The 12,805-nt window shown below is 35.4% G+C and overlaps 1 protein-coding gene across 4 annotated transcripts in view; it reads right to left on the reverse strand.

Annotated features, from left to right (window-relative positions):
- Nucleotides 1-1,013: 1,013 nt before the first annotated feature.
- The window catches only part of PTGER3 (prostaglandin E receptor 3), a 180,242-nt gene continuing 168,450 nt past the window's right edge, over nt 1,014-12,805 (reverse strand). For 3 of the 4 annotated variants that reach the window (XM_043575267.1, XM_043575268.1, XM_043575264.1), the window contains one exon: nt 1,335-1,504. In XM_043575267.1, the coding sequence (XP_043431202.1) occupies nt 1,484-1,504 (21 nt within the window). In that variant the 3' untranslated portion in view covers nt 1,335-1,483. Of the gene's footprint in view, nt 1,505-12,805 lie in introns of all 4 variants that reach the window. The other variant, XM_043575261.1, reaches the window with a different exon arrangement.

The raw sequence follows: 12,805 nt of genomic DNA on the forward strand, positions 1-12,805 counted from the left end.
TTTGTGTTTATAAAGGAATTTGAATTTATTTTTCTTTTTCCTATTATCCATATCCTCACCCACCACACAATTAACATTTTGTTTATTGCACTCACCAGACTTGCAAAATCCTGATAAAGATAGGGAATAGGAAAGATCCAGAATAAGGAAAAGTGTAATAAGAGAAATGCTATAAAAAGGAAAAACACCAGTTGAACTTAAACTAATATACAGAACATGATTATAACTGACAAACAGGTTGTCCATAAAGGTAGAATTCTTCTGTTCTTAATATCTGGTTACTGAGTGTCAATGCTTCAGAAAGAAAGGATGTTCCAGAAAGAAATGAAAGTGGTGGTTGTGGTTTTGAGAAAGATTTGGGAAAATGAAAAGACTGGTATGCTGCCTGTTTCCCAAGATGTTTTCATGGACAAAGTCTGGGCTATAGAGAGAGAAAGAGTTTTTGGAATAGAGACACTGGTAGAGGCAGAGATAGAAATTGAAAAAACAAGAGAGGGTGAGAGAGAGAGACACAGAAGATTTACAGAAGACACTAAGAAAATCCATTGCATTTAATAAATGCCAAAAAAAGGTTATTATCTAGAAGATATTTTTAAGACCCTCGCAAGTCATTAAGAAATTGACATGTAAACCAGGAGAAATTTCATAAACAGGCCAGTCACAGAAGAAAACCAAATCATCATTAAGAAAGATTGTCAACCTCACATTTCAATCAGGAAAATGTAAAATAAATTAACAATGAGATACCATTTCATACCTACAAGGATGTAAGAAGTGAAAACATCACAAATTTCAGTATAGATACACATGGAGGAAACTCTTATACATATGAACATAAGAAGATGCAAATGCCCTTTGACCCAACACTTGCACTCCTAAATATTTATCTTAGAGAAACCCATGCTGATAGGCACAAGCTAACATGTTCACTGGTTATTTTTTTCTTTCTTTTCTTTTCTTTTTTCTTTTTTCTTTTTTTCTTTTATCTTTTATCTTTTCTTTTCTTTTCTTTCTTTCTTCCTTTCTTTCTTTCGTACTGCTACTTATTATAGTGAAATAGAATAATTTTTTCTTGTCAGGGAACTGACAAATTATGCTTTCTTAAAACTATGGAATACTCTACAGCAGTTAAAATTAATGATCTAGAGCTTCATGTTTCAATATGGATAAATTTCAAGAAATACAATTATGAGTGAAGAAAACCAAGTAGCAAATCATACATATAATATGACAACATATATGTAAATATTCTAAACTCACAAAACAGTAGGATACAAATTTAATGGATGCATATACATGTAGTAAAAGTGAAAAAAAACATGCATGGGAACTTCTGGATAGGGTTAACTTTCGGGGTGGGCATAGGGGAAAAAGTGAAAAAGAATTGGTTGGGAGGTGTGGTTTTTCTGTGATATTGTCTTTCCTTAACAAAAAGAAAGTTGAGAAACTTCCAGTGATGTGATCTTGGCAGCAAGGTTGATTTTTAATCTCCAAAAAATTCCTCCTGAAAAATAAGCAAATGAATTAGGATAACAAATAAGAAATCCTTTGACAACATCTGTATAAACTAGAAGGCAAGATATTTCCAAAAACTTCAGATTGTGAACACAAGTGATAAATTACCTACAGTAGCAGAATAAGGACACAGCTGGGTGGCAGGAATAGTGAGAAATGAATGGGGACAGCCGGTATACTCCACTGGTTGAACTCCAACTCAGGGTTCAAAAAATTTGCCAACAAACATTCATTACTAAGGGAAGAAGACCTACATATTCTGGGTGGAAACATGGGAAGACATCTGAGAATAACCAGTGAAACTAGGAAAAGTCCCCAGAATCTCCAGTTTGCAAGTGAATTAAGAAAACTGCATATAGATATGAAAAAAAAAATCAAAGTTCTGAGTAAATTTCAATGTATAGTTAAATGATCATACAATTAAGCCACCAGTTAACTTCCATTTACAAGTTAAGTGACAGAACAAGGCTGTAAACAATCCAGAATGTAAGGCATTCTATAGGACAACTAATCCAGTTTCGATAAATCAATGCCTGAGGGGAAAAGGAGGAAGGGTAGGACTTCTCTGAATCAAAAGAGACTTACAAGATGTAATCAAATTAAAGTGGGGACCTTGTTTGGATCCTGATTCAAATAAATCAATGGACACATTTTCCAGACCATTCCTAATTTGATTTTGGACTAGGTATGGGATGATAACAAAGTAACATTGCCAATTTTATTAAGTAATGATGATATTTTCTGAAAAGAAAATGTCCACAATTTTTAGAGATTTATATTGAATCACATAGGGGTAAAATTATGTGGTCTGATATTTGCTGCAAAATAAGAAGGAAAATTGTGAACAGTTTTTTAAAAAAATACATTAAGTTATACAAAGCTACATTAATTAAAACAGTGTGGTACTGGCATAAAAACAGACATATAGATTAATGGCATAGAATAGAAAGCCCAGAAATAAAACCTTTTGCATATGGTCAAATGACTTCAACAAAAGTGTTAAGACTACGCAATGGAGAAAAGAACAGTCTCTTCAACAATTGGTATTGGGAGAATTGGATATTCACATTCAAAAGAATGAAGTTGGATCCTTATCTTATAGCATTTACCAAAAATTAACTCAAAATGGATTAAAGGCCTGAATGTGAGACATAAGACCTTAGAAGAAAACATAGGGGGTAAGATTCATGACATTAAATTTGGCAATGTTTTTTTGGTATGACACCAAAAGTACAGAAGTAAAAACAGACAAATGAGACTGCATGAAATTTCAAAACTTCTACACATCAAAGAAAATAGTCAGCAGAGTGAAAGGCAATCTTCAGATGAGAGAAAATATTTGCAAATATTATATATGGAGTTATATCCAGAATACGTAAAGGACCCCTACAACTCAATGGCAACAAAAGGCAGCCCAATTTAAACATGAGCAAAAAACTTGAAAGGACATTTCTCCAAAAAAGATATACAAGTGGCCAACAAGCATATGAAGAAATGCACATCTAAAGAAATCATTAAAGAAATGAAAGTTAAAATCCCAATGCAAGATCACCTCACACCTATTAAGATGGCCACTATCAAAAAAACCAGAAAATAACTAGTGTTGGTGAGAATGTGAAGATAATAGAAGCCTTGCATTCTGTGAATGAGAATGTAAAATGGTGCAGCCACTGTGGGAAACAGTATAGAGATTCCTCAAAACATAAAACTACAATTACCATGTGACCCAGTGGTCCCACTTCTGTATATATATCCAAAAGAATCCAAAGAACCTCAGAGAGATATTTGCACACCCAAGTTCATTGAAGCAGTAGTCACAATAGCCCAGAAGTGGAAGTAACCCAGATGTCTATCAATTGGTGAATGTAAAAAGAAGTTGTGGAAAATATATACACTGTAATATTTCTAGTGTGAAAAAATAACGAAATCTTGTCACGTGCTACAACAAGGAAGAACCTTGAAGACATTATGCTAAGCGAAATAAACCAGTCACAAAGACAATTGGCGAATAGTTCCACTTCTGTGTGGTATCTATAGTAGTCAAATTCATAGTAACAGAAAGTTGAATTGTGGTTGCCAGGGGCTGGGGGACGGGGGAATGAGAAATAGTTCAAAGGGCATAGAGTTTCAGTTTTGCAAGATGAAAAAGTCCTAGAGACCCATTCCATAACAATGTGAATATAGTTAACAATACTGAATTGCACACTTAAAAATGGTTAAGATGGTAAATTTTGTGTTATGTGTCTTTACCATAATTAAAACATAAATAAACAAATGAATGTGACAAAAATTTGGTTATTTTTATATCTTGGTGGTTGGTACAGCTTGTACTAGCCTTTTTAATTTTAATTCTATATCCAAATGTTCGTAAGTTTTTTAGTAAAAAAGAAATTTGAGAGAAATATGGTAGTACATTGATATCTGTTAACTTACAGTAGGAAGAAATTGGGTAGGTTTTTTCCTGTGTTTGGAATATTTCATGATTCAGAAGAAGTAATGACTATAGAAAACTGGCAACATTGGACCTTAAGTTTATTCAATTTGAGTCTGTGTGTCCCAATTCCAAATTAGTATAGGATTTCCTTTCCTATACTAGTCTAATCAATTGTGACCAGTGGAGAAGATCACATAGTTCAAATGGGACTGTTAGGAGGATGATGGGAACAATTCCCAGAAAAGTGATCTGGGCTTTGAAGAAACTTAGAAAGTGTTTTCTATAGGTTGGAAGAACAGGAAGGATTTTCACTGTAGATAAAAAATCAGACACACATGGGCAATGAGGTCCGGATGTATTTCGCTATCACAGTTTATGCTGCTATCTACTTGTGCCACTAATAGATCCAGAGACTCCTTTCTATTTTTTTTTTTTTTTCACTTTCTTGAAGGAGGAAAAAAGCAAAACAAAACAAAACAAAAAATCCTTGCAGGCTTCCAAGGTATCTGCTGCTATTCCCTGATAGCTGAAGATAATCAATCATCTTTTCTTTTCTTTTTTTTTTTTAATTTTTTAAATGTTTATTTAGTTTTGAGAGACCGAGAAACAGAACCTGAGTGGGGGAGGAGCAGAGAGAGAGGGAGACACAGAATCTGAAGTGGGCTCCAGACTCTGAGCTGTCAGCACAGAGCCCGACGCGGGGCTCGAACCCACGAACCGTGAGATCATGACCTGAGCCGAAGTCGGATGCTTAACCAACTGAGCCACCCAGGCGCCCCAAATCATCTTTTCTTTAGGAAATGCTAAAAACTTGTCAGTTATATTAATGACCAGACAAGATGACTCATGAGCTTTTATACAGTGTTATTATTGACTACATAAAAAGAAGTTGAATGATTTTGTAACAGCAATGTCATGGGACAGATAGGTAGCTACAGTTGTGAACATAACATAATGTATAAAACTTGTCGAATCACTAATCATACACCCGAAACCAATATAATATTGTGTGTCAACTATACTCAAATTTAAAAATAAAAAGCAGAAATTGATAATAATATCAACATCAAAACAAAATTGCATTCCCTGAAACAAATAGGTCATAAATAACTATGAATCTCCCCCCCCCAACCAATTACTGAGGAAATCTGCTCTAATAATTTTATACCAACTCTTTATTGTATGTTTCTTATGTTTTTGCATGGTTAGGAGAAGTTTCCAAATATGCCCTATTAAAGATCTCTTAAAATTTTATTATTTACTATTTATTTTGAAATAATTATAGATTTACAAAAAGCTGCAATAATGAAAAGTCCTTGGGTACCCTCATCTACTTTCTCCCAATGGTTACATCTTGCATTAACTATAGTACAATGTCAAAACAGGAAATTTATATTGGTACAATGTTGTATATGGTTCCATGTCATTTTATCACATGTATATAGATTCCTGTGGCCGGCACTGTAATCAAGATACAGAATTCTTCCATCACCACAAAGGTCTACTACTTTCAGAATAAAATGTGGAAATTTTGCCTCCCTTTGGGTTACTTTACTGCTTTTCACTTGTAATATAATTATCTTAAATACTTCCTCTGCATAGATTGAGATCCACGTCAGAAAAGTATTAATATTTTCTACTGACACTGCAAGAAGGAAATTGTTTTCCTGCTGGCTGGTAGTGAAAGTTCCCCAACTGGCTTCCTCTTGTATCACTTCTGCGGAGATGAGAGGGTGCATTATTACTGCCAGGTGGGGACAGAAGCCCAGGATCTTGGCTGACTTCCACTGACACTGTTGGGAGAGGATTGCTACCACTGGATGAGGGTGGGAGTCCCATCTCCCCGCTTGGCTTCTCTGACATCACACTGCAGGCCTCTACTACAGCCCGGCAAGGGTAGAAGTCTAGGATCCCCACTCAGCTTTTGCTGGCAGTGATGGGGCTAGAGCTGCATTTTGTTCCATGGTGCACTTCTGCAGTAGGGCAGTTATTATTTAAAAATTTTTCATCTTGTTAAGCTGTTCCTTTCTTTGTCCTTTGCCAGGAAGAACTAGATTTTATGAGGGCTCTTTTTTGTCAGTTTCCATCGGCTTTTCCAGGTATGGTTTTTCCAGTACCCAGTCCAGGATATAGGAATCAAAAAGGAAGGCCATCTTGGTCTTTCCTGGGTTCCAAGGTTCATAGTTGGTCAGTCTTCTCTATACCTTCACAGTCTTCTTATGTTTGTTTTATATATCATGTCCAGGACTTTTACCTGCACTAAGGGGAAGGAATAGGAAGAAATGGTTTTACTGTATTGTGGTCCAGAACCAGTGACCTAGTGAGATTTTAGAACTTCATGAAGCCTAACTTTGTTCAGGAATGTTTTAATTTGATTAAGCATTAAGCAGCTTTTATTAAACATTTTCTTTGTTATCTAATTAAAGACAATAGAGACATGAGTTACAGTGGAGGAATCACCTCATACCACCTCTAAAAGCTAAACTAATGAATTCAGCGTATCATCTTCAAAGAACAATGTGATTTCCTTTGGAAACCAATAGCAATAGGGCTTGACTGTGGCTTAGGTATGTACTAAAATGACTAAAGGAAGAATTGTGTGAACTGATCATTAACATGAAACTTCAAAAGGGGGAGTGTTCCAAACACAGTTATAATACTATCCTTTTCAACATCATGAAGTGAGAAAATGCCCTGTACAGAGGAGTGGATTTTCCAATACTATATTCCTAGATGCTCCGTCCTTAGACAGAAAAATGTATTCACTGGGCTAGCATAATCTAATTCATCCCTTTTGTTCTGATTCCACAAAAGTAACTTTGTACTTATCTGTTGAACTCCAGGCCAAGTTCTTAAGGAAAATAAGCTGAGTAGAAGATTCAAATATCTGATATCCGTAGAAATTTTATTTCTCACTAGAATTCTTTAAACTGGCATGCTCACCAGTATCTCATGAGTTTTGATTAGTGTGAGCCAGTTTCTTATTTCCAAACCTTCAAAGCTGAGGAACTGATGATAAAAAGAAGGAGCCAGAGCATTTTACTGCCTCCTTGTGAAGCTCAGATGGCTTTCTTAAGTACTTTCTCTAAACTCCTTAAATTATTCCAATTAAGTTAGATATATGCTTCAGAAATAGCTGAAACTATACTGCTTTAACATGATGACAGATATTAATACCTAATAGACACTAACTACAGTGAGCTAAGAACTATAAAGAAAAAATATCCTTAAATATTAATATTCAAAAGAGTAAATGTTTCCCAGAGGTAATCTGACAATGTGATAGTAATAATTCTTCCATTCAACAAATATTTATCGAGTGACTTATACTGTCCCAGGTCTTAGGATATACCAGAAAAGGCAGCAGACAAAACTCTTGTCTGAGGAACTCACATTCTAGAGAATGGCAAAAGGACAGAAATAAGACATATAAGTCATATGGTTGTTAGAAAGTTAATAGGTGTCATGGAAGAGAAAAAGTAAAACAGGGTGAAGAAGATCAAGAGTGTGAAGGTTGGGGGTAAGGCAGGATGTAATGGAAAAGAAGAAGGTCCAATTGAGAAGGTGAGATTTTTGCACAGACTTAAAGGACATGAGGAATGTAACAAGAACATCTTGTAAGATGGATATGTTACAAGGACATCTGAGGATAAAGCATTGAAAGAGAAAATGATGGAAAAGATGGCATCAGAGAAGCAATGAAGGTACACATGACAATGTGGACATTTTTTGGCCATTTTTGAAACTAAGTCTTATACTGACTGACACAAGAAGCCATTGAAGATATTGTTTAAACTTTTGTTTTGATATGATTTCAAACTTACGGCAAAGTGAAAAGAACAAGGAATATTTTTATTTACATTAACCAATTGTTTACTTTTTCTCCCAATTGTTTTTATCATTTGCATTCTCTCAATAGGTGATAGAAAGATAGATGATGGATAGATAGATAGATAGATGATTTTTCTCTGAACTATTTGACAGTAAACTGGAGACATTTGTGACCCCTTACCACTAAATAGTTCAGTGAATATTTTCTAAAAACAAGGAAATTCTTGGGGCGCCTGGGTGGCGCAGCCGGTTAAGCGTCCGACTTCAGCCAGGTCACGATCTCGCGGTTCGGGAGTTCGAGCCCCGCGTCAGGCTCTGGGCTGATGGCTCAGAGCCTGGAGCCTCTTTCCGATTCTGTGTCTCCCTCTCTCTCTGCCCCTCCCCCGTTCATGCTCTGTCTCTCTCTGTCCCAAAAATAAATAAACGTTGAAAAAAAAAATTTAAAAGCAAGGACATTCTCTTACATAACTATAGTACAATTAACAAAATCAGGAAAATTGATATTGATAAACACTGTTATCAAATTCATAGCCTATATTCAAATGTTATCAATTTTCCCGATAATATACTTTATAGCTGTATTTTTCCCTCTGACACAGACCTGGAATCATTTTTTTTCTTTAAGAAGTCTAGTTCCTTTTAATGCAAATGATAAGTAGAAATCAAGACATAGGCATTAGGTATGCTCATTGCTAATGCTGTCATAACTTTTAGATAATCTCAGTGGACATATTTAGTACATGTACATGTACATACACATATATGGTTATATCTATAATCACTTCTAAATGTGTTTAGCTAGGTAGGTTGATATTAAAAATCATGAGTTTATATTAATACTTTCTATTTCAATTCAATACAAATGTTTCTTCTTTCCACATATATAGCTTCCCCCTAAAATACTAGTCCCATTACTTTCAATATATTTACTCGTATGTTTAAGCAAGTTTTAATATTGCTAACCCATAGTATTGCAAAAAGCCAAACTACTAACTGAAGTTCAATATTTGTTTAAAGTTTTTAAAGGTAAAATTTCATGCAACAAAATGGATAACTCTTAAATGTACAACTTGATAACTTTTGACAAATGTTTACATCTGTGTAACCTGCAACCTGTCTGGTTCTGGTAAGTATGGAACAGAACCAGCTTTGGAAAAGAAGTCCTCAAGAACATATGCAAGGAGGTGATTATAATGACTGACCAGAGAATTTTATTTATTTATTTATTTATTTATTTATTTATTTATTTATTTTAAGATTTTATTTTTAAGTAATCTCTGCATCCAACATAGGGCTCAAACTCACAACCCCAAGATCAAGAGTTGCATGCTCTACTGACTGAGACAGCCAGGCGCCCCCCAAGAGAATTTTAGTGAGGTGAGGAGAGGAGCTAAGGACATGGGGACTGAAATGGATAGGAGATGGAATTAGTGGATTTTGAGATTCATGCGGGGTTGAAGGGTAATAGGGGACATTTTCTTTTGCTGTGTCTGTCATGTCTCTGTGACAACACAGTGATTGACACAACAGATGTTCATTGTCAAATGTGAAAATATATTGAGAATTCATTTGCTTTTGAATAATCCTAATGGTTTCTTTTCCCTGGGAACAGCTTTCCTTTTCAAGGCCACTTGTAGGTTGGTGCCCGCATTTATAACTTGCTTTCTACATTTGCTAATCTTAATATGAATGTGTGAAATAAAAGAGAGAACATAAAACCTGTCTTACGGTTATTATTAGTTAGTTTAGACGGCAATTCAGCATTTCCAAGAAAGACGCCTTTCACCTTTACAATTTTAACGAACAAATGCATCACCTTCTAATGAGAGACTTTTGGTCCTGAAACTCATCTGAAACGTTATAGAGTCCATTTAAAATTTTGTATTCTAAAATAATTACAGTAAGTTATAAAAATACCTCTAAGAATGTGGTGTGAAAGAAAACTATGTTTTCTTCTTCTGTCTTGCTTAATAGTTGATAGCATTAAATTTTCTATTTTAAAAAGAAAAAAAAAAGATGTCAAAATCTCCTTATGAAGCCAGCAGATTTAACTCCAAAATTTCCATATAGGTTATTTATTTTTAGACTTCAGCTGATAGAAAACATCTGTTTTGCTGCAACTTTAATATAACCTAAAAATGCATGTGTTCATCATCTTTGTCTCATTGATGTAATTTATATCACCCATATGAAAAACCCTTTCCAATAAATCCTTGACTTGAGGTACTGTAAGTAGAAGTAAATGGTCACTTGCAACACATAAATTCAATCTACAGTTCACTGACCATAGTTTCAGCTGATGTATTCTCTTTATTGCTTTATTAAACGAGATTTTATATTTGTACTATAATATGCATAGATTAAAGATAGCCATCAAAAACAGTGAATGGTGCAAGAGTAGCTGGTATATTTTCATAACAGACTTTAAATTCTGTGACCTTAGGAGTTTATTGAATCTCTTTATAGTTCACATCTCAGTTGGCTAAATGGGGTGATGGAGGCAGTGACCTGATCTGTTTAGTCTAGAGATTTATACGAATTACAGATTCTTTTTTGGGTTTCTTTTTTTTTTTTTGGTGCAACATGGTTTTTGGTCATTTCATTGTATCACCTTTAGAAAGTATATAGAAAAAGAGCACAAAGGTAAAATAAATGTATCATTTTTAAATTTATGTCTCAAATGTACCAGTAATTACAACTGAGATATAGACCGAAAGGTTTAAAATAATCACTTTTTTTCCCTGACAGACTTTCTAAAATTCTACTATTCTCTAAAGCCTCTTCTCTGTGGGTATAGTTCTCTATTATTTTTCCCCCATTCTGGGCTTAGATTTCCTCATCTGTAAAAAGGGGCGGTTTACTACGGTGCCCCATCTAGCTACAAATAAGCAATGTATCTAAAGCACCCTACTCAGTGTGGCTTGAGATTTAAAGGTCTGTTGAACACTCTGGGAGACAGCTTTGGGCAAGATCAGTCTCCTGAAGGATATTCAAGGGTTGCTCATGAGGAGGGGAGTCAGGGAGTGCGAGACTCACTTTTCAATGTGCTTCTTGGTTGTTTCAGTGTTTAACTACATACTAGTTTTAAACATGGCTTACAAAACAAGAAGCAACCCCACTGCCACAGGTCTGACCTGCCTGGGAATCTCTTTATTCAAGTATCCCTGAACCCTATTATTATGCAGACCCCTGAATTGGGTGGACTGTCTCTCAGCCAGAATTTGGAGAGATCAAGGAGGCACTGATTGATCTTCCCCACCACGGAAAATTACCACTCTGGGTAAGTCCAGGATTTTCACTGGTAAATTCACCTCCTCCCCCCTACCCTCCTCCCTCCTTTTGACAGGTAAACTGAGTCCCAAAGAGGCATGACACCATACCCTAGTCCAGGGGCACGCTCTATAGTTCTTCTATTGTTAATAAATACATTCAACACTGAACTTCAGCAAAGAAAGGGGTGAAAAATAGTGAGGGGTGGAGGTAGGAAGCTAGGTTTACCAGTGACTTTGGGTAAGTTTATTTAATCTTTTTGAATCTCAGATTTCTTGCCTATATTTGGGGTCAACAAAATCTACCTTGAAAAGATTGTAATGAGAATTAGAACTACAGTGTAAAGACTTTAGTATTACTGGGGAAAGAGAAGGGACATCATAGGACATCTTTACCATTATGTCCTGGAGTCAGGGAGCCTGTGTCCTATCTCTGACTATTTAAGTGGACGTTGCCAACTTTTGCTTTTTCAGGAGTAAAAGTGAAATAATATCTGTTTTTGTTTTTTCACAGTTATTAATAGAACAAAAAAAGTAATGAAATTACCTTTTTTATTGTAAAATGTTATAGAAACAAGTGAAATTAATGTTTACTAAACTTCTACTGGAGTTTTGAAATTATTAGTTTATTTTTCATATTTGAATAGAGTTGCTTAGGTTGAAATTTTAAAATGTTTTTAACGTTTATTTATTTTTGAGACAGAGCATGAATGGGGGAGGGGCAGAGAGAGAGGGAGACACAGAATCAAAACCAGGCTCCAGGCTGAGCCATCAGCCCAGAGCCCAATGCGGGGATCGAACTCACGGACCGCGAGATCATGACCTGAGCTGAAGTCGGACGCTTAACCGACTGAGCCACCCAGGGCCCCAGGTTGAAATTTTAAAGAAATTACTAGATGTCAAACATACAGTCGGATGAGCAGTCAGCAGTCTTTACGTTATTCTCCTTTGCTTCTCTTGTCGCTGATAAGCAGCACCACCAGGGCTGACCTGAGGCAGAAATGAGACCATGTGGTCTTGGCTGCTGTCCCTGGTCTGCAACCAAGGCACCTGCGGGGTGAGATTCCCTATTCTCATGCTGAATTTCATCCTCTTGCTCATTGCCTCCATAAGTTACTTCTTAGAAAAGCAAAGAAACTAAATAATTAAGTTTGAGCATTAAAAAAAAAAATGAATCGCAATAAAAATATCCTTTTAAAACTTTTTAGAGCATGATCATGAATATGGTCACTTTTTGTGATAAATACTAGAGAGACTTACCTATTTATTCCCATATTCCATTCAGTATCTTTAAGAAGCCTAGTCTGTTATATTTTTATTAGTTTCTTTTCTTCAATTTATTTGTCAATGGCTTTACATGTGTGTTTAGAAATTATGTGACTTTATTTTAACCGATTTCGTGAAGCTTTGCGTCTGCGACAAGATTTGCAATTGCACTTGGCACGTATTTACTTGGCATTATATTGGCATTAGATTTTACAATATCTGGCAATCAGCAAGAAACAGATAAAACATTATACATAATGAGAGAAAATAGAAGCTAGTGATTAACTCATCAGTGAACATGTATGTGTTATTAAGACTTTTGCATCCCTATACAATCTGCACTAGTATTATTATTCTCATTTCACACAGGAAGAAACTGAGGCTTGGCCTTGTTAAACTCACCTATAATATAAAGTTAGTTTTATAAGTGACAGGTCAAGAATTGAATGTACATCTGACTCTCAGGGCCCTAACAACATTATAGTAAATG

This window comes from Prionailurus bengalensis, chromosome C1 (assembly GCF_016509475.1).
Source record: "Prionailurus bengalensis isolate Pbe53 chromosome C1, Fcat_Pben_1.1_paternal_pri, whole genome shotgun sequence".
Taxonomy (NCBI): Eukaryota; Metazoa; Chordata; class Mammalia; order Carnivora; family Felidae; genus Prionailurus; species Prionailurus bengalensis.